This window comes from Strigops habroptila, chromosome Z, assembly GCF_004027225.2.
Source record: "Strigops habroptila isolate Jane chromosome Z, bStrHab1.2.pri, whole genome shotgun sequence".
Lineage (NCBI taxonomy): Eukaryota > Metazoa > Chordata > Aves > Psittaciformes > Psittacidae > Strigops > Strigops habroptila.
In genome coordinates this window covers 22193202-22220264 of record NC_044302.2, presented here as the reverse complement: position 1 = coordinate 22220264, position 27063 = coordinate 22193202, and the positions used below count along the sequence as shown (strand labels likewise).

The following is a 27063-nucleotide window of genomic DNA, read 5'->3' as shown; positions in this document are numbered from 1 at the left end:
TGTGCTGGGATGCACCCCCAGAGTGTGAGCAGCAGGTTGAGGGAGGGGATTCTGCCCCTCTGCTCCTCTCTGGGGAGACCCCCGCCCTGCCGTCCTGTGTCCAGCTCTGGGACAACACCCCAAGAGGGATGTGGAGCTGTTGGAGCAAGTCCAGAGGAGACCACAGAGATGCTGGGAGGCCTGGAACAGCTCTGCTCTGGAGACAGGCTGAGAGAGCTGGGCTTGTTCAGCCTGGAGAAGAGAAGGCTCCAGAACACCTTAGAGCAGCTCCCGGTATCTGAAGGGGGCCTACAGGGATGCCAGAGAGGGACTCTTCATCAGAGACTGTAGTGATAGGACAAGGGGCAATGGGTTAAAGCTTAAACTGGGTTGATCAGGTGCTGAAGCACTGGCACAGGCTGCCCAAAGAAGCTGTGGCTGCCCCATCCCTGGCAGTGTTCAAGGCCAGGTTGGATGGGGCTTGGTATAGTGGAAGGTGTCCCTGCCTGCAGCAGGGGTTGGAACTGGATGATCATAAGGTCCTTTCCAACCCAAACCATTCTGTGATTCTCTAACACACAAACTGCTCTGTCACCCTGGGGAAACAGGGCAGGGAACAGCCATGTCTGAGGAACACACAGCTCACTGCTCCCCAGGGCTGTTAATGGCAATTAACTCCCTGTTTCTTATGGTGCATGCTGGGACAGAGAACAGGCAGAACTGGGGGAGGCACGAGTGTTTCCTTTCTTAGCTGGTCCTAGTAACTTTCAGCGCTATTTTCAAATGCCTATTCCACCAGCAACAGAGACGAACCACCTGCTCCGTAGGGCAGCACAGCAGCTACCAACAGCAGTCTGCCTGCAGAACAGAAAGGGCACTTTTGTTCTCAACATCTGAAAACTGCATGCAACGCACCAGATGCAGTATTTGCAGTGCTGTGACTGAGAAGCAGTCCTGGAGCGAAAAGCAGAGTTAAAGTGTCTCTGTGTCCATAGGAACAGCTAGAACTGCAAACAGCAGGTTGGGAGCTATGATTTACAATGGGTAACATCACCAGAGCTGGGCAAGGCAGGGAGTGCTTACTGATCAGGGAGTGCACTGCTGGAATCCTGCCTCTGCCTGAACAGGAACTGGGAATGCGAACAGCAGATGCAAACACACAACTTATAAGGTACTGAAGAAATGGGCAAACCTCAGCAAGAACCAGAGCCAGCTCTGCAAGGAGCTCCTGTTGCTGTGTGAACTTTAGCCAGTCCCCGAATTCACACAGCAGGAAAAAAAATGAAGAGCAGCTTTTCCTTCAAATTGTCTATTTTCACCAATGGGCAATCCAGGACTAGTCCACTCCCTGACAGCAACAGTAAGCACCTCTCCAGCACACAAGACCTGCGCTTCGCTCTCTGCACTACCATGGTCCTGGCCCAGTGTCTCCTCTACCCTGCTGGGCTTCATTTCCCGCTGCTTCGTTTTCCCCCAGCACACATTTGAGGAGGATACAGCAAACTGCTGACAGCTTCCTGCAACACTTCGGATTCCTTCGGCCACTGCCTCCACCACTTACCCTCTCCCCACGCTGGATGCCAGTACCACAGCCTTTCTCTCTCTGCTGTGAGGACCTGAGCTGGTGTTTCGTGTTCTGGAAACTGAGTGGCTGGTGGTTGAGGAGGCAACTCACATTTTAGCAGCTTCCAGTTATTCCAGCAGCTGTTACATGAGGGCTCATGGACATCCCACAATGGTGGCGCACACCTTCACTGCACCAAAGGCTTTTGACTGACATTCAGGTGATGGATGCCACTGCAAAGGGCAAAGTGAAGCCTTCATACATTAAATCCTCTCACTGTCATTTCCAGCATTTCCCAGCTGGGAGTGCAGGCCAGTAGTCTGCTACTCCAAGCTCTAGCAGCAGCACAAAGCAACAAAGAACAAGGCTCCAAATGGGCACACATGCTGCACCACCGCCTCACACAAAATCCATTCAACACTCAAATAGCCGTGTCCTGGACTGCATCACCAGCAGCATGACCAGCAAGTCGGAGGTGATTCTCCCCCTCTACTTTGCTCTCATGGGACCTCATTTGGATATGGTGTGCAGTTCTGGTGTCCTCAAAATAAGAAGGACATGGAGCTGTTGGAGGAAGTCCAGAGGAGGCCATGAGGATGGTCAGGGGCTGGAGAACCTCCCATATGAAGATAAGCTGAGAAAATTGGAGCTGTTCAGCCTGGAGAAGAGAAGCTGCGTGGAGACCTCAGAGCAGCCTTCCAGTATCTGAAGGGGGCCTACAAAGATGCTGGAGAGGGAAGCTGTGAATGCCCCATCCCTGGCAGTGTTCAAGGCCAGGTTGGACAGAGCCTTGAGCAACATGGTCTACTGGAAGGTGTCCTTGTCCATGGCAGGGGCTTGGAACTAGATGGTATTAAGATCCTTTCCCACCCAAACCATTCTATGATTCTATGACACTTGCCGTGTGTGCCATGTAATGCAAAGTAAGACAGTTCTAGCGCTGGAAGACTCAACCCTGCTATTTCTCCACTACTCATCCCAAGCACTGCTTGAGCTGCCCCTCAGGTTGGGTTTAGTCCACATGAGTTCTCCAGTCTCGCTCACCAAGCAGACAGAAACTCTTTTCTCCAGGAGTCACTCCAGCTAAGGCAATCTAATGGTTAATCTTGCCTAAGCTAAGACTATTTCACCACTCTAAAGTGTCATCCTGTGTCATCCTCCTCCAAACCACCAACTCCTGCCTACATCCTTGGGACAACTCCTGCAACCACACAGCTTTGGGATTGACTGAAAGCCATCCCTAAAGCAAAACCAAAAGCAATTCATCGTTCAAAGGATCAATGATGCTAAACTGTTAATGCTACAGTTAAACCAGCACAAGCCAACTATGAAACCGTAAGAGACATCTTTTATGATATGCCACAGCACTAAAAAGCTGAAATCTGTTTCAGCTTCAGTCCTAAGAGAAAGCCCCCATAAGTCCTTGTCCCCTGGTGCTTGTCAGATCTTTCACTCGTTTCACCTCTGCAAAAGGAACTGCTGCTACAGTTGGTGACCAAAGGCTGTATCTGTCCAACTGATGCAAGTAGCGACAAATTACTGCAAACATGATATGAAAGACAGTGCTGCTGAGAGGACCCATCATGTAAGACTTCCTGCAGAAGAAAAGAATTAGTAACTAAAGTAACCCAGTAAGGAAGAGGCTTAGCTGGTGCCACAGGCTTTCATAAAGGAGGGTGCATGCACACTGTGTGTATAGTCCAGAACATAGAATCATAGAATCATAGAATCATAGAATGGTTTGGGTTGGAAAGGACCTTAAGATCATCTAGTTCCAACTCCCTGCCACGTGCAGGGACTCCTCACACTAGACCATATGGCCGAAGGCTCTGTCCGACCTGGCCTTGAACACTGACAGGGATGGAGCATTTACCACTTCTTTGGGGTGCCTCGCCATCCTCACAGTAAAGAACTTCTTCCTTATATCTAACCTGAACTTCCCCTGTTTAAGTTTAAACCCATTGCCCCTTGTCCTATCACTACAGTCCCTGATGAAGAGTCTGTCCTCAGCATCCTTATAGGCCCTCTTCAGATACTGGAAGGCTGCTCTGAGGTCTCCATGCAGCTTCTCTTCTCCAGGCTGAACAGCCCCAATGTTCTCAGCGTGTCTTCACATGGGAGGTGCTCCAGCCCCTGACCATCCTCGTGGCCTCCTCTGGACTTGCTCCAACAGCTCCATGTCCTAGTGTACTGACCACACTTGTTATGGATAACAACATTTTCGTTACCTCAAACTGCTAATGACTGATATGGGGAAGTGGTTTTCTTCTGCTGTATTTTAAAATGTCTGTAATTCCTGCCTTTCTGGGCCAGGAAAATAAAAAAATAGGAATTTAACATCTACAGAGCGAAAAGGTAGGTTTTGGGGTTTTTTTGGTCTTCAAATAAATGTATGAAAACATTTCATCTTGGCTTTACTGGAGAGGAGGTGCACACTTTGTATGGGGTTTGGGCTTTTTATGTCTTGTCTTTTTTTTTTTTTTTTTTACCTCAACTTATATTTCTATGCCAAAAAGAAAAAACTACCACAACAAATTTCAGCAGTTTCAAAACCTTCCTTCAAGAAATCTGGAAGAGAAAACTTGGCAAAATAAACTTTCACCAAGAAATATGGACTGAAGCTGAATTTTCTTACTATGTAAATCACTGCCATTGAGAAACTTCTGAGATACTATTGCATCCATGTTTTTCTCTTTCAAGAGCTATCAGCTGGTATCAGCTATCATGATGCTCTCCACTCTCACAACAAGCAGGCAGGAATCCCTACAGTACAGCACACCTTTCTCCAAAATAGACCAAATTAGTCTCTCAAGAACACTCTCTGGGAAAAGCGACTTTGACCTGGCAGACACTTCCAATTTGGGAATCCAGATGATATGACCACACAGGTTCCTACAAGGTCCACAGAACCCTCCATCCTCAAATCAGGCCAGTTCCTACTGAAAGGGTGAAGAAACTGCCCACCAACAGCAGCCAGGCCCAGCAATGGTGAAAAAGCACCTCTGAAAACATGAACTATTGCTATTTGTTCCAATAGCTATTTTTTGAGTGTCTGATCTTACTCCAGAGATTATGGTGAAAGATAGACTGAGTGAACCAGAAACAAAGTCAGATTATTCGTTAAACCAAGTGGCTTGGTTAAAAAGCTTATAGTTGCTGGACACCATGGAGAGGACTGCCAGATCTCACTGATGAGGCACTGACTTTGTGAGTGAGGCACTGGTGTTCTCTCTGCCTAGGCTGGTCTCTTAGCTCTGCGGGCCAAGGCATTGGCTGTGTTTGGAGACAGAGGAACCTGGCCACTACCTTCTCTTGCAGAACTCATGACCTGTATCTCCAGATCCAGGGGGAGGTCGCACTCCATGCACAGGCACTGTACAAACTGTTCCCAGGTGGCAGGGCCAGCCTCCTCCAGCAGGTCAAGGAGCACTGAGACTTTTTCTTTGTGGTCGGTAATCCCATCCAGGCCATTCAGGGCCGCTCCTGGGAGGAAGCGCTGGGAGGTCGTGAGCAGCCAGTCGGAGTGGTGGCTGAGTAACTCCACTAGCTGGGAGCGGGCACTGACTACATCCAGGTCTAGATCATCACTCTGAAATGGGGGCCAGAGGGTAGCAATGGGCACAGAAGTGAGAGATGTTTACCCACACTGCCCTGCTGTTGAGCAGCCAGCACAGCCCTTGATGATCTGATGTGCTTTTGTAGCCCTGGTCTAACCCAGAATATCCTAGCTGTCGTACTCTCGCAGTGTAATGTGGCCAGTCCCAGCGCAGCCATGATACAGTGCAAGGACCACAGTTCTTACCTGCACAGTGCCTAATGTAACAGCACTGTGAAGGGCAGGAGCAAGCAACAGGAGTCAGTCTCTCTGGCACCAGCCAAGGAAAAGCTCTGTTGACGTCTGTATCGCTGCAGTGGCCACATGCCACATATGACATGTTTCACATGCAGCAGGAGGCATGGGACTCTAAGAGCAAGATATCTCCCCCATCAAAGGGCTCAGACAGCCATTCTTGCTGCTCATTTTGTGGGGATGAACAACTAATTTCTGTTTTGGTGACAATGTCACCCTCCACTTCCACTTGTTTTCCACAGCAAACCCATGCACATACAGTCTCCTACCTGCACTGTTGTGTGGTCAGCCTCCCGTCAGCTGTCAAGTGCAAATGCAGCTTCTGTTCCATTCCCTGATGAAGAACTGATCTGCTAGCAGCACCATTTCAGCATATGCGAACACATGGTGCATGCCCATACGCAGTTGTCTCACTCCATGTAGATGTCTAGGGATAATAACAACAGAGCAGGATGCAGCTAGGAAAGGACATGGGCAATTACACAGGTCACAGATGTAGAGCTCTGCCTTTGATCCCAGGGTCAGCTGTGGAGCTTTTCATCTCTAGGTAGCAACTTCCACCCAAACCAGCAGTGACCACAAAGTGTGGACATTTGAGGATCCACTATTGGTGGGATGAAAATGCAGGACTGAGCCTTGTGTGCTAAGATGCAGGTGAAGACAGGCTTTACAGGAACATTTCAAAAGAATCACAGCTTTCCTGGTGCCACTGCCTGACTTGAGCTGGTCTTCTATGTCAACCTACTGGTCTCAGCACCTTCATGGAAGCTGATGTAGAAGCAGAAGCAGCTTGCTCAAGTCAGGCAGTCAGTCACACTAGAAAAGCTGTGAAAAGCTGATCATCTGAGGCTACAGAGCTCTCCAGAAGACTTTCATGTGCAGGAGGCTGAAAACACCATGCGTACCAGCTCCATCTCACTTCTCAGCAGAGATGGCAAAGGGAGATTTCTCCCCACACTACAGCTGGTGCTGGCTGGTGTCCAACCACCCCTGCCACAGGGAAGGGGACGAGGAAACTGGTTACCATCCTGCATGCCTCCATACATGCTGCAGAAGGGCCCCAGCCCAGGCTACAGCAGCATCTGGACCACGCTGCCTCCAGTGGACAGCTGCCTGTTGAGTGGAAGCATCCCACTGGGTAGAATCATTTCACCCCTAATGAGGCTGGTGCACGCAGCAACATTCCTTAGTAACTGCCATTCTCTGAGCAAACATGTTCTCAACCCAAAAGCAGCAGCCACCCCACCACCATGAGGGTGGTGAGACAGGGGAGTTGTGCCTGTGGAGCCCACCTTCTCTGGTGTTCAGCCCTCACTCCCCAGACGTAGAATCACAGAATCAGAGTGGTTGTGGCTGGAAGGGACCTTAAAGCTTATCCAGTTCCAAATGCCTGCCATGGGCAGGGACACCTTCCACTAGACCAGGTTGCTCCAAGCCCCGTCCAACCTGGCCTTGAACACTGCCAGGGATGGGGCAGCCACAGTTTCCCTGGGCACCCTGTGCCAGGGCTTCACCACCCCCACAGGGAAGAACTTCTGCCTAAGAGCTCATCTCAATCTCCCCTCTGCCAGGTTAAAGCCATTCCCCCTTGTTCCGTGTTGTGGTTTAAGCCCAGCTGGTAACTCAGAACCATGTGGCTGCTTGCTCACATCCCTTTTCTCCCCACTCTGGGCAGGACGGGGAGGAGAATCGAAAGAATGTAAACCCCACAGGTTGAGATAAGAACAGTCCAATAACTAAAGTATAATACAATAGTAATAATAATAATAATAATGATGATGATGATAATAATAATAGAAATAACAAGGGGAGAGAATATAAAACTAAAAGGGGAAAGGGAAAAACCCAACAAACACAAGTGACGCCCAATACAATTGCTCACCACCCACTAACCAACACCCAGCCCAACTCGAGCAGCGATCTCGCCCTTCCGGGTGGCTCCCCCCAGTTTCTATACTGGGCATGACGTGCTGTGGTATGGAATACCCCTTTGGCTAGTTCAGGTCAGGTGTCCTGTCTCTGGTTCCTCCCAGCTTCCCGTGCCCCTCCTCACTGGCAAAGCATGACACTGAAAAGTCCTTGATGAGGGTAAGTGCTGCTGAGCAACAACTAAACCATCGGTGTGTTATCATCAGCATTGTTCTCCAACTAAAGCCCAAACACAGCGCTGCACCAACTACTAGGAAGGAAAAAAATAACTGTTACCGCTGAACCCAGGACATCCTGTCACTACAGACCTTTGTAAAAAGTCCCTCTCTGGATTTTGCTCAAATTGCTCAAGACGTTTGTCCTGCTTATGTTTAAGAGGACACCCCTTCCCCCATAACCCAGCAGCACTCTCTGCCCTCTCTGTACTGCCTCTTCGAACAGCCTTGGACATTTTTGAGACTGAGCCAAATTAATGCAACAAAGGGATGTGACCTGACTGAGTGCTAACAGCACAGGACAGGGTGGAAAGGATTTCATCAGTCTTTTCTGTTCCTGCACTCCAAAAGACAAACAGACATCCAACAAGAGCAAAGCTGGTGACACTGGATGCTCTTCTATCGATCTCTGACCCTCCAGGTCAAAACCATGTCAAAGGTGGTTATCATGCAGCATTAACAAATACTGTTATAACAGAGTATTGGTGCAAGAAAGGCTTTTCGCAGGTTCCCATTCCAGATCAAGCTTTCAAGATGTGCTACATAAAAAGTGAGGCAGCTCTGGGATCCACCAGAAAGTGGGCAAACCCCCCAGTTTGTAAAAATCCTCTAATGCCCGTCACTCACTATTCTAACAAAAACAACAGCAAAGTTCCTGGTGAAATGCTAAGAAAATTCGGCTTAACCAGGACCAGTTTCTCTTCAGGCTATTCCCATAATGCCAAGAATTCAAACTCTGAACATACTGGAAAGGACTCTGAAAGTGTTCATTCAAAAAGTGTTATTATGAAATTCATTTTATATTATCAGTTATACAAATAAAGAAGGCTAATAGTAACACACACATTAAAAACAAACAAAGCAATGGAAGATTTAAAAGAAAACATTTGAACATGTCAAAGTTAAACAAACTGCAAAATAACAGGGCTTCCTGCAAAACAAACCTCATTTCCCAGTAGCCTGATGAGACAACCTTTAGGGACTTTCATTTTACATTTCTCCAGCCAAGAAAACACGCAGAAACCTGGAGACAGCAATGCTCTGACTTTATTCCCCTGGTGACCAAGAGCTACCTACTTCATATTGAATATAAATATTGAATCATGCCAATGAAGACTGGAAGCCATTCAGACAAAGACTATGAATTAATTTCATATGAATTGATGAAAGACTCATATTCAAGAAGAAGTCTACACTGAGAAGTTAGATGAAAGCTCAGGCGGTGCTGCACAGCTCCTATGCTACTACTGCTCTGCTAAATAAGACCATCAGAAATGATGGGCAGTGACCTACAATAAAATACCTCTAATCTCGAAATGAAGCACAAAAACCTCCTAAGAAGAGCCAGGGAAGTTTTGAACCTTGACCGTTGGCCTCATGCTTCAAATGCAGAAACACCATTAAAACACATTGGAAAAATACTTCTCAAGTTGCCTCCCCAACTCAGCATTCTCGCCATTTCCATCCATGAAAAATAAAAACGAATTTGAAGCTCCCTGTTGCAAATCTACTGTTGCAACTTCTTGCAATTCTGAGGAGCACTGGCCCAGAAACGGAGCAGTGCCACCAAAACCAAAGTGGGGGTCACAAAACAGGGGAGCTGGAAGACAACATCCACTGCCTTGATATCCCTTGCTAACCCACTCCACTGAAGCACGCACCAAAATGAAAGTAAAACCGTCCAGGAATTCCCCAACTACAGCTCCTCTGTGATAACAACAGTGAGGTGAGCGAAAATACCCACTCAGAAAAGCAGAAGAGCGTTATCCTGCTCTAAAATATGTATAGCTAGATGATAATTCAGGTAGATTTTAGGGAGTGATCCAAAGAAATGGGACTTGGGGGCGAATGCTCTCTGTGGAGTAAATTCTGACTTGGTTAAGGCTCTTGCAATGGGAATATTTTTATTTATATGCATTTTTCCTGGCACATAAGGAAATATTTATTTACTATTTCCTTTATATTGAAGGGAAAAAAGCAACCTGCCTTTCCTTGGGAATAGGGACAAGATTTAAGTGAGAGTAGATATGAATGACCTGAGGACAAACCCCAGGTATCAAATAGAACTGTGTGCACAGAGATCTCAGATCTAGCCAGATCAGGTGCCACAAACAATTAAATATTATTAATATTTCTCTAGAAGCCAGAGAAGCTACACTGGAAGACAAGATACAGCCTGCACCTGAGTCCCAGACAAGGCAAGATGGCAGACAGCACCGTTTCAAAATTCACTTATCAGAAAGAGAGAAACAGAAAAATCCAACCCCCCCCCCCCCAAACGCATGTCCAGCAATGCCCCCATCTCCTTGAGTAGGGCGCAGGGAATGGCAGAGCTCTGAGAGAACTAGGGGGTGGGTGGAGGGGATGGGGTAGACAGAGGGGACTGGGGTAGTTGGAGGGGACCAAGGAGTGGATGGAGGAGACCAAGGGTGGATGGAGAGGACCAGAGGTAGATGGAGAGGACCAGAGAGGTAGATGGAGGGGACCAGAGAGGTAGATGGAAGGGATCAGGAGTGGAAGGAGGAGACAGAGGGGTAGATGGAACAGACCACAAGTGGAAGGAGGGGATGGTGGGGTGGATGGTGTTTCCACCAGACCAGAAGCTGTCACAGCACTACCAATGCAACCCCTTTATGAACAAACTAATGATTTTGTGCCTAAAAGTTCCCAACATCATCCTTGACAGACTCCCATACATTGCTCCAGTTAGGAAAAGCTGTGATACTGGTTTGATCCCAGCACCAGGGAGCAAAAGTCACCTCCAGCAACGCATCCAACCTTCGCCTTGGACACGGGAGAGCAAAGACCGCAGCCAGACCCCCCACCCCGCACTCTGAACGCTTACGGGGAGCTCCGCAGGACGCCCTCCGCCTCCTCCCACCGCGGCACTCACCGGCGCGCTGTCCGTCGGTCACAGCGGCGGCGGCGGCGCAGCCCGCCTCGAAACAGAAACCGCCCGACGGCGGAGCCGCTTTGCCGGGAAAGCACGTGGGGCCGCGGCGGCAGCTCCACGCCAGGCTCGGCGACCGCCGCCCTCCTCAGCTCCGCTCCTGGGCTGGGGCTGCGCCGCCATTTCTTGGGGGCCGACGGCGAGGCACGGCTACCCGCAGCGCCCGCCCGGCCCGGGACGGGGCTGCGCCGCCATTTCGCGGTGGGACCCTTTGGGGTCTGCTGGCAACTTCCCTGCTTCTCCCGTCAGCAGAGCCCCCGCTCTCTATGCGAGGGCAGCCGGCTTGGCCAGCCCCAGTGGGTCACCACTGAGTGCCCCAGCAGGCGCCTTTGCCTGGTATGGCAAGGCACCTCTAAGGGTGAAAAAAAGGTGTTTTTTTCCCCTGCCATTTCTTTAATGCTCGTCACTCCAGTGGAATGTCAGTAGGAGTTGACAGGCTTGACAGAAGCCAGTTCCCGTGGAATTCAGCAGGCATTGCCATGCAGAGAGGGGAAGTGTAACCTCAGCATCAGTGGCTTTAGGGCAAGAGAGAGCATGGACAAACCCTTAGCCAGCAGAGACGGTGTGGGGACAGGGTGGGAAGGGAAGTGGGAAGTTGCCCACTGCACCAGGGCTTCTTCAAGGCTACTGCTGGCCTCGCCATGGTGTCACATCTTTCACAGTGACACCTGCAGTGTCATGGACACAGCTCTTGAGGCTTAGCAAGATAAACCTTCCTTGGCTGCCATGGAGCAACCTCAGCCCACTCCACGTGCCGCAGTCTTCTCCTCCACCAGCCTTGGCACCAAGTCCACTGAAAAGATCTTAAACCCAGCCGTTGTGTGGAGCAGGGAGCACTGGGGGATCTCGGTGTCTTGTTCCCTAGGGAGGACACCCATGGCAGTGCGGAAGGAGCAACCACCATGCCCCGGGAGCTCGAGAAACCGAGGCCATTCTGCTGCCAGCCTCACAGGGCTGTTTGCAGGAGCCTCAGCTTTAATACAGCTTTGTGTGGGAGGAGAACATCATCCTCTGCCTTTGTTAACGTGACCACCGCCACAGCCTTAGGTGTGTTATGTAAGATCTCTTTGAAGTGAAGAGACAAATTTAAAACAAGGAAGCATGAATTGGTACAGGAAAATAACAGACACTTCAGATAAATAATTGCACTGTAGTAGGAAGGAAGAGGAACCTGTTATCTGGACTCCTGCACTTATAATCTTTTTGGCTTCCCTATAATTTTTTTTTTTTTTTTCTCAAGTTTATTCCCATCATCTCAACAACATGGGCATCACAATTTCCTGGAGCTCTACACAGACTCTACAAGCTCTGTAAAGAAAGCACCCAGGGCACGAGATCTGCGTTACTGTAGTGCACTGCACTGCACTGTCAATTCACATCCATTTACATTTTTTCAGCCATACCCAGGTCTTTTAGTAGAACTGGTTCTGAGTTACTTGGAGTTTCGTAATGTCATTTGAGTTGTCAAAATCAGGAGCCTCTTGGCTCATGGTAAAAATGAAACCCAGGATCAACACAAAAGATGCTATGTTTCCAAAACGTAACAACAAAGATGCCAAAAGGTGAGTAAAGCCCATTTCTGCTGCCTCCTGAGTGCTAACCCCAGAGCCTGTACACTTCAGGAGTCCAACCCTTACTCCTAAGCATGCAAGTCTTTAAAGATCCTGGAAAAGTAAAGTGCATAGAAGTGCAGAACTCAAGATCTTTGCAGAGGAAAGCCTCCATGGAAGTACAATCGCACAGAAATTGGAGCATTTATTAGGAAAAGGAAACAAAATTAAGCTGAAACTGATTTAAATCAGCTCATCTTTTAACTGGTTCAGACACGATCTTTCTGTTTGTACACAAGTTCTGGGCTCCTTTAAGAAGAGATCAGCTCTATATTCTGAAGAAAATCAAGAAGCAAATGATTCGGGAAGCTAAAGTCAAGTTGTACAATTATGTATCCCTAAAAAGGGAGAAGAAAAGTATTGTATTAGTTTATGTCACACTCCCAAGAAGGGCTTTGAGAGCCAGGTATTTCTGAACTCTGCTTACCTTTCTTGTGATGATCTCAGGATTTCTGATCTCAAATAGATGAAGCCCTTTGCTGTTCATCAGTGAAGTCAAAGCTGGTTCGATCCCTGTGGAATCAGTAAACCCATCCAGTTACAGGTACAGCTGTCCTGGTCTGCTGCTCATCATGTACTGCCACCTTTTCTGCCTCTTGCCAAAAGCTAATTGTGCTTCAATGCCCCACAACTTCAAGCCTGACGGAAGACTCACTTTTCCTTTGTCCCAGTCATTTACAAAGGGTTCCCCATTCCCCAAGTGAATCCAGCAGAAATTTGCATCAGTAATGTGGTCCCACCAAGCTGTCAAGGTTATTGATGTATTTTTTAGTATTTAGGTTTAGGAGATCTTTAATGGAGTAGGTTGGCACTTCCCCAAAGGGAAAACTCACTTGAAATCACTTCTGGGATCCCAACAACCGAGATCATTGTCTGCAGGAAGTTTCTTATGGATGGATCATTCTGAAAGCCGGAAAATTCATACAAAAAGGTTTTAAATACATCGTTTTGCCACAGATCGCCCAGCGAATACTTTCTTGGAACTTACCTCACTTGGATCAGCTGTGCAGTTAAAGACTTTAAACTCTATCCTGAAGGGAAGGAAAAAATGGAGAGGGGGGAAGTCTCTAAGGGCTGCAGAGATCTTCTTGTCATGCTGCTCTCAGATACAGGCTAAGAGAGGCAGAGAAACCCTCCAGAGACCACAGTACCAACCTGGATTCCAAGGGGTGCAAAATGAGTTTCTTTTCTGTATAGGCAGCTTGGATGGTGACCGTGATTTCCTGCACAAAGATGAACAACAGGGTTGAGACATGGCTCATCTTGCCTTATAGGAGTGACTTGCATTTGGTCATTCTGGTTTACTTACTATGACCCAGAGTTCAACATCCTTCTGGCTTTACCTCCAGATATTACTAGAGAAGGTCAGCATTTTCCTTCTCTATTTGCATGCAGTGAACTCCCCCCTGATGCCCACAGCCTCAGCCTGTGGTATTCTAGACTGGCTTATCCACAGGACTGATGCTTTTGCCATTTTGTGAATGAAATCCTGCATATGCATGAAGGAAATGGTTACATAGAGTGTTGTTTCCCAATGATCATCCAGCTCAACATGAAAGATCATCAGACTGGATGTGGAGAGAACAGCCAAGGATACCACAAGTAGCCTTCCTATAGTGTTTGCATTTATAACCAAACTAAAAAAGAAAGCAATCTCTGAATTCTGACCATTTAGGCTCATTTTCTTGCTTCTGCCTGTATGCAAATATTCATTTAAAAGGAGCATTTTGTGATCCAGGAGGCTGGCAGGCCGCAAGCAGATCACATCCTGAGAGCCACAGTTTTGGGCACCACCTCTAGTCCAGTAGTTTCCTACCAGAAATTAGTTTCAAGAGATCACCTGGAGCACAAAGACCAGCCGTGCATGTTTCCCTGGCACACCCTGCTAGTGTGGGATGCTTGCAGAGGGCAGGAGGGAACTGTACTCAATTACAGTTTAACCCTTTAAATTGAAGAGGCTGGTCTACCCTCAGGCAGGGATTTGCTTTTATGCAGTGTTTAGTGTCCATACCAGCCCATAATTACAAGGCTGGACAGACATACTGCTTTCTTTTGATGTTACCCATGACAGCAAGGCTGTTGGCATTTCTTTTTTCTGCCTCTTTAGATTCAGTATAAAGGAGTATGGGGTAAAACACAGTGTAAGCAGGAACTTTCATAGAGGCATACATAGCGGAAAAGGTTATATTTGGAGCTGGGCATTCTCCACAGCTGTACCTTCATGTCAGAGACAACCATCCTCTAAGTGGGGGCCAGAGCTAGAATTTGGGAATGAGGTGATTTCAAAATAAATACATTCCCATGGTGCCTTCTTTCTCACTTAAAATACCTCAGCTAAAGGGTTTCACTGCGTCTGGTGCAGGTTAATGGGGGCTCATCAGAGCTTTCTGCTGCTTTTACCACCTTGCACACCAGTGATGGGCTAGCCTAATACAGGAGGCCTTGAGCCAGCGTAAATGCTATCATCATTCCCAGCTTTAGATGTTAAGGGAAGAGATGGCAGTGTTAAAAGGAACTGACATGCTTTCTCCACCTCCCATGGTTTACCCACCCACCCTTCCCAAGGTCTTCACAGTCAGGAGAAGCAAGTACTGACCTTCTCCATGTACAGAACCATCAGGGACTCTTCTCCTGCGGGAAGGGTGCTGACCTCCACTGCTACCAAGGACTTCACAACTGTCCCTTCAGGCTGAACAGAGATTTGGGGATGGGCAAGACTCCACACCTTGGCCACACAGTTGTTATAGGAGGTGCCTTGAAAAATCTGGTCAAGAGAGGAGCAACAGAAGAGTCATGCTTTTTCCCAGTTTCATGCCAGTTTGCCACACAAGTGCATCCCTTTTGTAGTCTCCAATTTTTCATCCAGTTCACACAAGCCCAATAATTCAGCTGGGTTGGAGAGAAGCTGTGCCAGCTTGGAGGGTGACAAAATCCTCCTTGCAAAGCACAGAGTTTCTCCATCAGTCCTTGGTTTCCCCTTCATGCCCACCCAAGATTCAAGTTGTCAAGGAAGGACACTGTTGTTACAGTGCAGCAGAATCTATTTGAAAAGTTCTTCATTTGACATAAAATGCTTTAAATAAGACCAAAAGTTACCATCTGCACCGCGTTCCGCTGCGCTTCCGTGTCTTCCATTTCAAACAGTGCCTTCAGAAACAAACCAGAAACAGGTTGTAGAAAAGCAAAAGAGCAGGTTGTGGTCAACCCTGATGCAGGCTGGATGGCCAGAGTGGCTTGTGGCCAGGACAGAGGCATGGCTGAATTCCCCATGAGGTCACCCCTTGGCTACCTCAGTACTCCTACAGAAAGCCACGTCACTTTGCAGTTCAGCAGGCAAGTTTTCTACCAGCTGGTATTACTGCTCCAAGGGATAACACTGCCTGGTAGCACATTCTTGCTAAGAAGGCACAAATTTCTGACTAGGATCACATGTAGTGACTGACTACAGATTTCTATCTTCTACAGAAACTAACCCTCACCAAAAAAAACCCAAACAGTATTTAGGGATTATTTTACTCTCTCCCAACAATATGATGTAAGGAGGGAACCACCCCTGAAATCACCTGCAACTCCTCTCCTCCTATGGTCAATTCCAGACGTCTATCTAAGAAAGCTGCTGAAGCCAAAGAGTTGAGGGTGTGTTCAGACAGCCAGAAGTAAAGCATCCGAGACTCGGTCAGCAGTGACGGGGAGAAAACGGAGTCAGTGAAGACATCGGAGTAGTTCTTGTACAGGACGAGGCCCTTTAAAGGGAAGCAAGCGTGTTGGCCACCACGAGCAGCTGGCAGACAGGACAAGGTGTCAATACCTGCATTCCATTGCAAGGTGAAGGCTGGACTTGGGGCAGAGTGCGAGCTGCGTGCCCAGGCGAAGGGCTGGCATCAGCCCACGCTGCAAATGCAGATGCAGCCCATGCTCTGCATGGCAGCAAGGAACCAGCCCCTCGTAGCCTTCCTGCAAACATCATCCCCAGAAAACCTTTGATCTCTGGGCAGCACAGGTTACTTTACCTTGTGGTGGGATTCTAGGTAATTTGCTTTTATTAAAGGAACTGATGCAAGGGAGATATCGACACTGATAGCTTCATCCCGGACAAAATTTTCTGCAGGAAGAAAACACCAAAACCTCACACCAGAAAGGTGACTGTGGGCACAGCATGTGGCAGTCACTTTTAGGACTTGCTGCAGAAGGTGACTGGGAGTTACAAAAGGACACAGAGATGACTCTTCATTAGGGACTGTAGTGACAGGACAAGGGGCAATGGGTTTAATTTTAAACAGGGGAGATTTAGGTATAATGAAGAAATTTTTTACAGTGGGAGTGGTGAGACATTGGAACAGGATGCCCAAGGAAGTTGTGAATGTCCCATCCCTGGCAGTGTTCAAAGGCCAGGTTGGACAGGGCTTGGAGCAACCTGGTCTAGTGGAAGGTGTCCCTGCCCGTGGCAGGGGGTTGGAACTGGATGAGCTTTAAGGTCCTTTCCAACCCAACCCATTCTAGGATTCTATGATGAGACTAAGGGATCCCACTCTTTTGGGTGCTAGTGCTGGATCCTGCTACTGCTCAATAGTTCCCACTTGGAAATAGTGGGAACTACTCTCAGTTCTACATTCCTTTTTTTTTTCATTCCATATCCTTTTCCCTGATACTTGGGACTGGGAACCATGGGAAAATCATCAGCAGGCATACACAGATGCTGTAATATCTCAGCCCCAATACTCCAATGCATGTTACTGTGCTAGCTAACGTCACTCATTCTGCAGTTGTTCTGCACCTCTGGTCATTACACGATGAAGAAGAAATACCTCATGAACTGAAGTATTTCATGTCTTTCAACCAGTGCAGTCACCCTTAAAAATCAACCTGATAGAGAAAAATTCAAACCAGAACTTTGCTAAGGTTTATTTTGCCTTTGTCTGAAGGCTTAGGATCCCACATACAGTTTCAAAGGATTTTTTTGATGGATGTAGCTACTGTCCTGCTGGGGCTCAAGCATTAAAAGTTGCACATAAAAAAGAAAGCAAAAAACCCAAGGATATTTACCTGCTAAATCATGTACAAATTTTGCCAGCACCTGGGCAAGAAAATTGATTTCGTTGCACACCTACAAGAGGAAAAGGAAGAGATTAGGACTTGGATTGTGGAGCAGAGCTGGGCCTCGTGGTGAGACCTGGGGGCTGTTCTTCAGGCCGGCACCATCCAAGATCCCAGCGTCAGCACAACCTTTGACCCCATCCAAGCTGGGGTGGGGGCAGGTTTTGCAGATTCTATTTATTTGTCTTATTTTTTGCAAGCACTAAAATGCTATTATCTTCTGGGCATACGTGAGCAGAAGAGTGTGTAGCAAACTGACCTTTCTCCATCCACAGGCAGTGTCTGATCTTACCTCACTCTTGAGAACAAACTTCAAAGTGAAGGAGATGAAATCCGTGAAGAGCTGCTTCAGCCAGCCTGGTCTGCACAGAACATGAGCATGGTCCGGGATCACCCAGCAGTCCCCAGGGTGGGTGATGCTTGGGCTGAAGCACCTGGGGGCCAGCAGCCGGGCAAGTGAAGCCCGACTTTGAAGGGGGACAGACTCACTCCTTGTCTCCTTGCAGGTGAAGTGTGAGTTTGTGGAAAGTCAGGTAGCAGTCTGAGGCATCGGCAGCCACTTGGTCCTTCTGGCACACTGCATGGGATAAAAGAGAAAAGAAAAAAAAGCTAATTTTCTACCAAGACGAGGAGGACGAGTGTACTTTGCAGACCCTGCAGACCTGGAGCAGGGCATCACTGCAGAGGGGCAGCCAGAGTCCCCCACACCTCCTGGGCCATGTGTCCAAAAGATTCAGGACCCTGCAAAGCTGGGGCTGATGGGGCTACCTTGGACCTGGATGAACGGTTTCTGCTCACAGCTCCAGCTGAGCTAGTCTACCAGGCACGCTTCTTCGCACTTCATTTGGATACCAGCTCCTATCATGAGGAACTTTGTTGTGTCCTAACATCACCCAGGAGAACCTGGGCAGTATGTACAACCCACAGACCAGAGCACAGAGGGAATTAAATTGCATTGCAAAACATTAGAAAATTGCAGTATACTGTCATCGAGAACTTTGTGCTGCTCTCCCCCTGCACCTTACCAGGAAAATGTATTTTGAGGCAGGAAAATGTATTTTGAGGCGCGTGTGATAACCCACATCCCTCTTATCCTTTATGGGAGGTTAGCCTCTGTCCCTTTCTAGTCTAGGCCTACTAACTTTCGCAAGGAATATGCTTTGTAGAAATTTTTTATACCAGCTTCCTCTGCTTGATCCATTAAAACTACGAGGTCTTTGAGGGCCATGTGGTCTCCTGTCCTGTGTGCACAGGGTGGCAGAGACCCACTTGAGGCTCCAGCTGCCACCCAGTCCCCACAGAGACAAGCGGAGCTGGCCACCTGGTCCTTCCTGCAGCTCTGGAGGAGGGACACACACCAAGACCCTTGCAGCCTGCAATCCCCAGCTGTTACTTACTCAGTTTAATATTTATCTGGAGGTCAATGGAAGACTCGATTTCAAAATCAACTGAATGAAAAAGCTGCAAACTGTAATGGCAGAAGAGAGAACATTTAGCAACCTGAATGCTAAATGGGATGCATCTTCTCCCTGACCCCCCAACAGCCACAGGATGGGTTTTATGACACATTTCACATCAGTCATATCAGTGTAAAACCCCAACATGCAGCAGCACATTCAGATACTCTGGCTTTAAATCGTTGCAAACCACTGCCTTAGCAGTACTCATGAGACCAGGATCATTAAACTCTTTTTTTCCACCACTCAAAGTATATAGAGCAGCGAAGGGGAAGGAAGAACTTTTATGCTTTGGCCATTTGTCTTGTCATGCAGGGGGTGACGGTGAGGACAGAAAGGCAGAAAGCAGAGTGAGAAGAGCAGTGATGGGGCTGAGCAGCACTTACAGTGTATAAAACCTTGTCTCATGTAGGCAGTAAGCAGTGCTGCGATCCAAGAGAGCCTGACAGCGCAGCCCCTCTGCAGCAACGCATGCCTGGGGGCAGCAGAAGGAGAGGGAGCCGTGGTGCTTGGTAGCAGCCAGCCCCCAGGTACTTACAACCAGGCCCCAGCATAGCCATAGTTCAGGGTCCCTCTGAAGAAGGCTGTCACATTTTTAATGGCAATGTGAATGGCATCGTTCTCCTTGAGCTCCACTTCACTCTCCTCGATGGACAAGTCATTTACCTGTATGCTGGGAAAAACAGAAACCTGGGTTGTCACCAACTCCACGGCTGTTTTCTGTGACCAGGCGAGACACGTTTGCTAATGAGGACTTGGGGTCCTTGAGGCGCCCCTGCCAACCCTGCAGTCGGGAGCTTTTGCAAATCACAGCGGTGGCGCCACGCACAAGGCCAACAGTGATTTTACTCAGCCTCGGTGCACTGCTGCTCCCTGGCGATGGTCAGGGATGGGGCGAGGGGAATGCTTTAAACAGGAAACACAGAGGACTGCGCTATAGAAATAACTCTGTTTTCATAGAATCCCAACCTGGTTCGGGTTGGAAGGCACCTTAAAGTTCATCCAGTTCCAACCCCCTGCCACAGGCAGGGACACCTTCCACTAGAGCAGGTTGCTCCAAGCCCCATCCGTCCTGGCCTTGAACACTGCCAGGGATGGGGCAGCCACAGCTTCTCTGGGCAACCTGTGCCAGGGCCTCACCACCCTCACAGGGAAGAACTTCTTCCTAAGATCTCATCTCAGTCTCCCCTCTGTCAGGTTAAAGCCATTCCCCCTTGTCCTGTCCCTACAGGCCCTTGTCCAAAGCCTCTCTCCAGGTTTCTTGTAGCCCCTTCAGGCACTGGAGCTGCTCTAAGGTCACCCCAGAGCCTTCTCTTTTCCAGGCTGAACAAGCCCAGCTCTCTCAGCATGTTTCATTGCAGTGCTCTCTGTTCACTGCAGACACAGCAGGAAATCCATCCTGTGTTTGCACCATTGCATTTGTTAGCCCAAATAATACATCAGCAGCCTAAACCTCAGCGTACAAATTGTCTGCAAGGCGCAGACCAGAAAGTGCATCTGTCCTAGTTCAGACCTTTCCTTTCACCAGGAATTGCTGTATCAAAGCTCCCTCCAATGCCGGTTCCTGTCTCCCTCCGTCAGCCCACACCTCTCCTGGCACAGGGACACAGAGACACTCACTTGGTCAGCCCATAAGCCACCTTGCCGAGGAGCCGCATGGACCTTTCCCCGGTGATATTTGGGAATTTGGCATTTCTGAATGCTGCTTGAATGACCTGTGCTGTTTCCTGGTTCACTGTTGGAAGAAAAGAGCAAAGATACCAAACTGCAGCCTGTCCTGGCTTCAAAGCCAAGTCCGCACCCTGGGTTAAAGCACTACAGAAGAGTTTCAATCAAGGCATTCCCATTAGGTTAAGGACGCACTAGAAGTAGTTTCAGGGCATACTAAAGACAAAAACAGCCCCAAACCTGACTTTAAGAGCTGGTGGCAGCTGGGGACAGCCATGTGTGGGCTGGACAGTCACCAGCCAGGCTGTTCCCAGGGAACCAAGCCCAGCTTTCACACACTTCATTTGCACCTTTGGGCGGACTTTGGAAAGGTTGAAGGTGTCTCATCCTTACACTGCACAGACTGTTTACTTTTTCACCCTGGTGCTTTCCTCTGTTGCTGCTTGCTTGTATTGCAGCCAGCTGTTGGGTCTCCAAAGGAAAACTTCTGAGATTCCAATTTCTGTACCCATTTTTCTAATGTTATCCAGACAATTCCAGCCTTGGCAACAGGTGCAAGCTTGTACCGGATTTCTTCCTCCCAGAAATACCCTCTCTGAGTTTGGCCGAGCATCCTTTCCTGCATATCCCACTGTTGGAGGCAATGAGACAGAGCTGCTCCCACCCTTTGCGCAAGCCCTAGTTATTCTTCTTCCACATGCAGAGCCCTCAGAGCCTTGCACAGAAACCCCAGCAGCAGAGAACCCTTGTTTCTCCCCTTCTGTGCTCCACCCCAGGTGAAGTGAGAAATCAAACACACATTTGCTCTAGCTCTTCCATCACGCCAGCCCCCAGTGACTAACATTGCTAAAGGTTTGGGTTGTGGAGAGGGCTTTGGGATTGTTTTCTAGCTCCTTTGAGAAGTTGTGCCTATTGAGTTCAGGTGCCCATGCTTTAACCCGTGCTCCCAGGCAGGTATGAATATATCTGACAGCATAAACGGTTTCCACAAGAGCCAGGGAAGCAAGAAACGCGCTCCCTTGGCTGCTCTATCACTAACTTGTAGTGGGGAGCAGAGAAGCACAGCCCGTACAGCAGGCACTTACACAGCAATGCCGCAGGCTTGGTCATCCTGCAGACAATCCCCGTGACTCTGTAAGGGAAGGGCCCAAACTCACAGGCTGCTGACACGTGGACGAGCACTAGCAAGATCCTGAAGGTCCGCAGCCTCATCCTGCCAGCCCAGAGCTTCTCCAGCCAGAGCAGAGAGCGCCAACAAGACCGACTGCTTCTTGACCGTGGCAAAGGCTGCTTTCATACCTCTGAGCAGTGCTCATTCGAAGCAGGACATGACCTGCTTCCTCTGGTTATCAAAACTCATCACACATTTCCTAATCTTCCTATAGTTTCCTTAACACTCTTCAGGTCGCACGCTGCCTTCTTCCCACAGCAGGCACTTGGGCTGCAGGACTTGGCGCTCCTGCCAAGACTGCTTTAACTCAGGACATGCATGCATCAAAGCAAGCAGAGAAAACTGGAGGGGGATGGAGATTAGGAGGGGATAAAGTCAAGGGAGCAGCCTCATGCTCCGCTTCCAGCCAGTTCATCATTTGCTCTTCACACAGAAATATTCCGTATTTTCCATTCCTGCAGTAACTTCACAGAATCACAGACTGGTTTGTGTTGGAAGGGAGCTTAAAGCTCATCCAGTTCCAACCCCCTGCCACGGGCAGGGACACCTTCCACTAGACCAGGTTGCTCCAAGCCCCATCCAAGCTGGCCTTGAACACTGCCAGGGATGGGGCAGCCACAGTTTCTCTGGGCCTCACCACCCTCACAGGGAAGAATTTTTTCTTCCCAGCAAAGCCCTATTTGAACGGTACCTCTGTATTAACTGCTTCCCCTTCCACTGATTTCCTTTCCACAGTGGCGAAACTGAGGCATGCTCCTGGGGAGGGGGCCCCTCCTGCTAATACTGCTGGGTGAGTGCCTATATCCATCTCTGGAGACCCCCAGAACCACAGGACTTGGGAGCTCTCTGCCTCTTGGCTGGATTTCTGGGCCATCTTTGGTTTGGCACATTCAGGATGGGGAAGAACCCACTAAGCTGGAGCCTTCCATGCACCTAGCCTCCCAGCTGCTAATTTCAAGACATGAGAAACTAGGTTCACATGCACTCCTCATGCAACCACCATCTCCTGACACTCTGTTGTGGTGCAGAAGCCACCCCAGAACGAGCTGCAGGAGAAAACAGGGTGACCTCATTTCATAAAGAAGCCTTGCAGCAGCATCTCCTGTGAGCCATTTAGCCAGCAAGGACAGACGGAGAAGGAAGGGTGAGATCTTGCAGCGCTGCAGGGGGACACTCGACCCCCGAGCGAGGCGAGGTGCCAGCTGCCCTACTCTCCCTGGCAGACGCCTCGTGCTCCCTGCTCTGGGTGAAGACGCTTCCTCCGGGCCCTGCTGTCCGGCCCCCGCCCTGCCGCACTGTTTGCGTCCGGAGTTGAGACGTGAACGGCCTCAGGTACCCGCGGGGCACTCGCGGCCACTGACCCGCCCAGCAGCTGCCACAGCCTCATCCAGGCAAGCGGCACGGGACAGGCTGCCCGCTGCGAGCCCGTGCTGCATTGTCAGTGAACAGGGACATTTTACAAGGGCCTGTAGGGACAGGACAAAGGGGAATGGCTTTAACCTGACAGAGGGGAGATTGAGATGAGCTCTTAGGCAGAAGTTCTTCCCTGTGAGGGTGCTGAGGCCCTGGCACAGGTTGCCCAGAGAAGCTGTGGCTGCCCCATCCCTGGCAGTGTTCAAGGCCAGGTTGGACAGGGCTTGGAGCAACCTGCTCTAGTGGAAGGTGTCCCTGCCTGTGGCGGGGGGGGTGGAACCAGGATGGGATTCTGTGATAATTTAGTATCTGGAAGCATGTATAAAGGTAGCAGGTGCCTGACCAGCAGAGCTTCCACATGGCAGCCCAGTGCCATCACCTCAAGCTGCTGTGGCATCCTCACAGCCCTGGCTAAGAAGCCCCTTTTCAGGGAAGCTGCAAAGGGCAGACCTGGTAGAAGAGGATTTCAGTTCAAGAGGCTTTACCCCTGTAACAGCTCAGGCTTCTGCTCTTCTTCAGCTGAAGGCTCCCACATGCCCAGCCCTCCCCACAGATCACAGTTTAAGTGATGTGCAGTGGCCAAGAGCTGAGGTCACAGTAGGAGTGGGTACCATCAGCACTGAGCCAGCGAAGCACTTAAGTTAGCAGAGACAGGGTTCTGCTGACTGTCACACAAGCCCATCTGCCAGCATCCTTAGCACAAGTGATAATGATACAAACTCAAGCATGCTGTGCAGTTTGAGTTTTATTGGAACAGATCCAGAGGAGACACTGCAACAGGGAAGCAGCCCCACTGAGGCTGATCTCAGTGACTGTAGATGAAAGCAGAGCAGGGCCTAGGAGGACACAGCCACCCCCCCTGCCCAGAGCAGCAATTCGTACCAGCATGAAGGGAGAACCAAAGCAGTCTGATACAGGTGTGTTTGTCACTGGTGTCCCAGGGTAGATAGGGGCAGAAAGACCAAGAACCCAGACCCAGTGTGCTGGTCCTGGTAGGTCTAGCGCATTGACAGCCCCTTACAGGCCAGCTTCCCTGCCCCATCACCACTTGGGAAGCTGCTGCTGGGATGACCTGAGAGCAAGGGAGGACAGGGAACTGCTGGGCATTGACCTCCAGCAGGAACAGGAAGGCTGGAGACTTCCCACCTACAATAACAAAAGCATGTGGAACATGGAGATGCTACAAGCACCTCTGACCTGGAGTAACCAGGCAGAGGCCAGGGCAGCAGGGACACAGCAGCCCCCTCCTCCCAGTGCAAGGTCAGGCTAGCAGGAGACAGGCCAGATTTAAAAGCTCTATAGAAAGGTTAAGTTTGGCTAGCAGGAGGCAGGGTAGGCTTGAAATGCCAGAGAAAGGTTAAATGCCCAAGCTTCTGCATAATGCTTGCAAAGGGGACACTGGAAGATGTTTTGATAAGTACTTGCTGCGTAAGGCTTTATCTGAAGGCCATGCACACACACCCTGTGCTCACCATCTTGCTGGAGATCGTCCTGTAACTGGGGTTGTTTTTCCCCACACTATCCAGAGCAGAGGCACATCACAGCACCATTAATCTTCATGCTGCATTGACCCCAAACGCTCAGTGTTACCCTGCAGCTGCTTCCTGCGATAGCCTTCAGGTACCGCACTGCCTTCTGCTCTGTCAGCAGGATGGGCCCAGCACCACGCCAGGCTCAGGCAGCAGCCCAGCCCTGGGTGGCAGGAGGGCAAGGACAAAGCTCTAGTCTCACCCCTGCATCCAGTGCTCACAAGGCCCTGGTCAGTCCCATGGAGACCACAACTATGTGCCCTGCATTGTCCATGGCTGTGCTGCCCAAACCCCAGCAACGGGGATCTTGAGTTGAAGAGACTCACCTTTGAGAAGAGCTTATTTCTCACAGTTAAAAATTACAACTGTGACAGCTTGGATGTTCAACAGCAAATAAATTCAAACTCCTATTTGTGAATAGTGAGATTTTAACAGACTCTCACCTGGGAAGTAAACCACCCGTGAGGCTTTTGTGAACAATGAAGTCTCACATGGTCTTCTACAGAATTCTCCTGAAACCAACCTGATTTTTTCTCTTCCCTACCAGTATCACCTGTAACAACCTCCAGCTTAAAAATAAGCTGGCACACACAGGCCAGCCCAGGCTTTTCACCTGAGGCTGCCCAGGGCAGCAGGGCTGGAGCCTGCAGGAGCAGCAGCTGTTTCTGCACTGCCAAACCCAGGCTTAGAAAAGCAGCAAATACAACTTTCAGTGCTAATATAAGAAAACTGGGAAGTCCTTCTGCAGCACAGGTCACCAAGCAGACACAAGACATGGGCCTAGTAGCAGCACGTCCCAGCATTTCCTAGCCCTCCTGGGCAGGAAGCTGAGCATTAACTGACCTCTAGCCCCTCACTGAAGGTTTGTGACCCTGGCTGAGCACCAGGCCTGGGTTACCTCTGTGGTATCACTCAATTTGATACTCAAGCAACAGAAATACAAGCAGACATTTCAAGAGCTATTCTTAGGAAGCACAGGCTGGGATGAGATGATGGAGGTGCAGTTGGCATGTTTGGTAATTTGACTGGGGAAAAGGGGAAGACACACACCCTCACATCCCCCGCCGAGCTTATCTGCTCAGCAGCATCTCATTCTCATGATATTTATGTTCCACAAGTTGAGGACAGGAGCATGCCCTTTGGTGACAAACAGGACTTCAGTAACTCCTTAAGTAAGCAGCCTGTTAGAAGTTTCTGCAGAAAAGAAAGATGCCCGAGAAGACAAACTAGACTGTACATTTCTCCCTTTGCTCATCTAGGACAGAGATCTGCTCTCAGCAGGGGGAACCACATCAGCAGAATCACACAGCTTGAAGCATGGCCAAGACAAACCCAGCTTCCTAAGCCCACAGCATTGAGGCCCTTTCCCTTCTTCACAATTTGTGTCACAGCACAAGGTCATCTTATTCCCCGAAAATCTCTCAGGGACTCCTATGCTCTTTCAGCAGCCTTGCTCTGGAAGTTTCAAGGCTCAAATCACTGGCATGGGTTGCCTAGAGAAGCTGTGGCTGCACCATCCCTGGCAGTGTTCAAGGCCAGCTTGGGCGGGGCTTGGAGCAAGGTGGTCCAGTGGAAGGTGTCCCTGCTTGTGGCAGGGGGTTGGAACTGGATGAGCTTTAAGGTCCCTTCAAACCCAGACCATTCTGTGATCCTATGATACAATTCTAGCGTCTAACCTGAATTCACTCAACTAACTCAAGGCTCATGCTCCTGTCTCACCCCAGCAGGCATGCAGGCCATCTCCCCTTCCTCACCATCACTATTTACACATCTCGCTGTTCCCACTGCCCTTCCCCTAAGCTTGAGCTGCCTCCATCCCCCTCCACCACTCCCACACCTTGGCCATCCCCACTTGCTCCCATGCATCTAAGGCAAAGCCAAGGGATCCCTGGTGAGGGATTAGCAGCAATTAGGACCACACCACACTCACAGCTCCACATACCACCAGTCTGGCACAGTCACTGGCACCCAGTGCCCTCAGCCAAGCTCTGCTCTCATTACCAGTGCTCCTGCCAGGATGCAGCAGAATTACACACCAGTTACTTACATGATCCACCCAGTGCCCCCTGATGTAGTCAAGTTTCCCTCCACTCCAGAGATGCATTTCACTAAGCCATCCAGGAAATGTTCTCCAAGGGCCAGGAGCCTCACCACATCCCTCCAGTAGCATTAGCTATGCTTAATTAGTTTTCCAGCTAATTTTAAACCAGTCTGACTACTTGTGGGAGCAGCAAAAGCCTCAAGACAATAAGAGATGTTTTGCTGTCTGTGGTAACTTCTCAGATTAAAAAGTTCACAAGTAATCCAGCACTTGATTGTTGCCTAAATCACACCAAACCCATTCAGCTCCGGCTTCTGAAAAACTGGCAGATTTCCTCCACACCCAGGCACATCTCAGTTGATTTAGGCACTTTGAGACACTTGAGTGATTAAACACACCCTGAAGAAAAAACTTCATCATCCTGAACACAAGTAGACTTACCACTAGCAAGAGGGAACACTGCTTGTGCAAACATCCTCAAAGGCTTATGCAGAATATACCCCAAGTAGCAACAGTCATCTCCTCTCAATTTACTTCACAGCATTTAAATCCTTCATTGCTAAACTCTACCCATCCTCCCCAAGCCTCCAGTA

General features: G+C 49.4%; 2 protein-coding genes across 3 annotated transcripts in view; both read right to left on the bottom strand.

Annotated features, from left to right (window-relative positions):
- Positions 1–5147, bottom strand: part of NLRC5 (NLR family CARD domain containing 5) — a gene marked incomplete at its 5' end in the record, with an annotated part of 41286 nt that extends 36139 nt beyond the window's left edge. The window contains 1 exon segment of the mRNA XM_030512674.1: positions 4850–5147. Within this exon segment, the coding sequence (XP_030368534.1) occupies positions 4850–5147 (298 nt within the window).
- A 7070-nt stretch (positions 5148–12217) lies between these two features.
- Positions 12218–21587, bottom strand: CETP (cholesteryl ester transfer protein). Of its 2 annotated transcripts, XM_030512767.1 has the most exons (16): positions 21402–21587; positions 20269–20383; positions 19187–19321; positions 18589–18659; positions 17681–17768; positions 17484–17553; positions 17141–17201; positions 16108–16199; positions 15661–15840; positions 15194–15244; positions 14694–14861; positions 13253–13320; positions 13086–13128; positions 12931–13000; positions 12525–12610; positions 12218–12435 (listed from the first exon to the last, which is right to left on the bottom strand). In XM_030512767.1, exons 1-16 carry the CDS (start codon positions 21526–21528, stop codon positions 12349–12351), a joined length of 1512 nt encoding a protein of 503 aa, XP_030368627.1. In that variant the 5' UTR covers positions 21529–21587; the 3' UTR covers positions 12218–12348. The 2 variants fall into 2 exon arrangements, with proteins under 2 accessions (XP_030368627.1, XP_030368626.1); XM_030512766.1 differs by lacking the exon at positions 15194–15244 and having other exon boundaries at positions 21402–21583.
- Positions 21588–27063: the final 5476 nt, after the last annotated feature.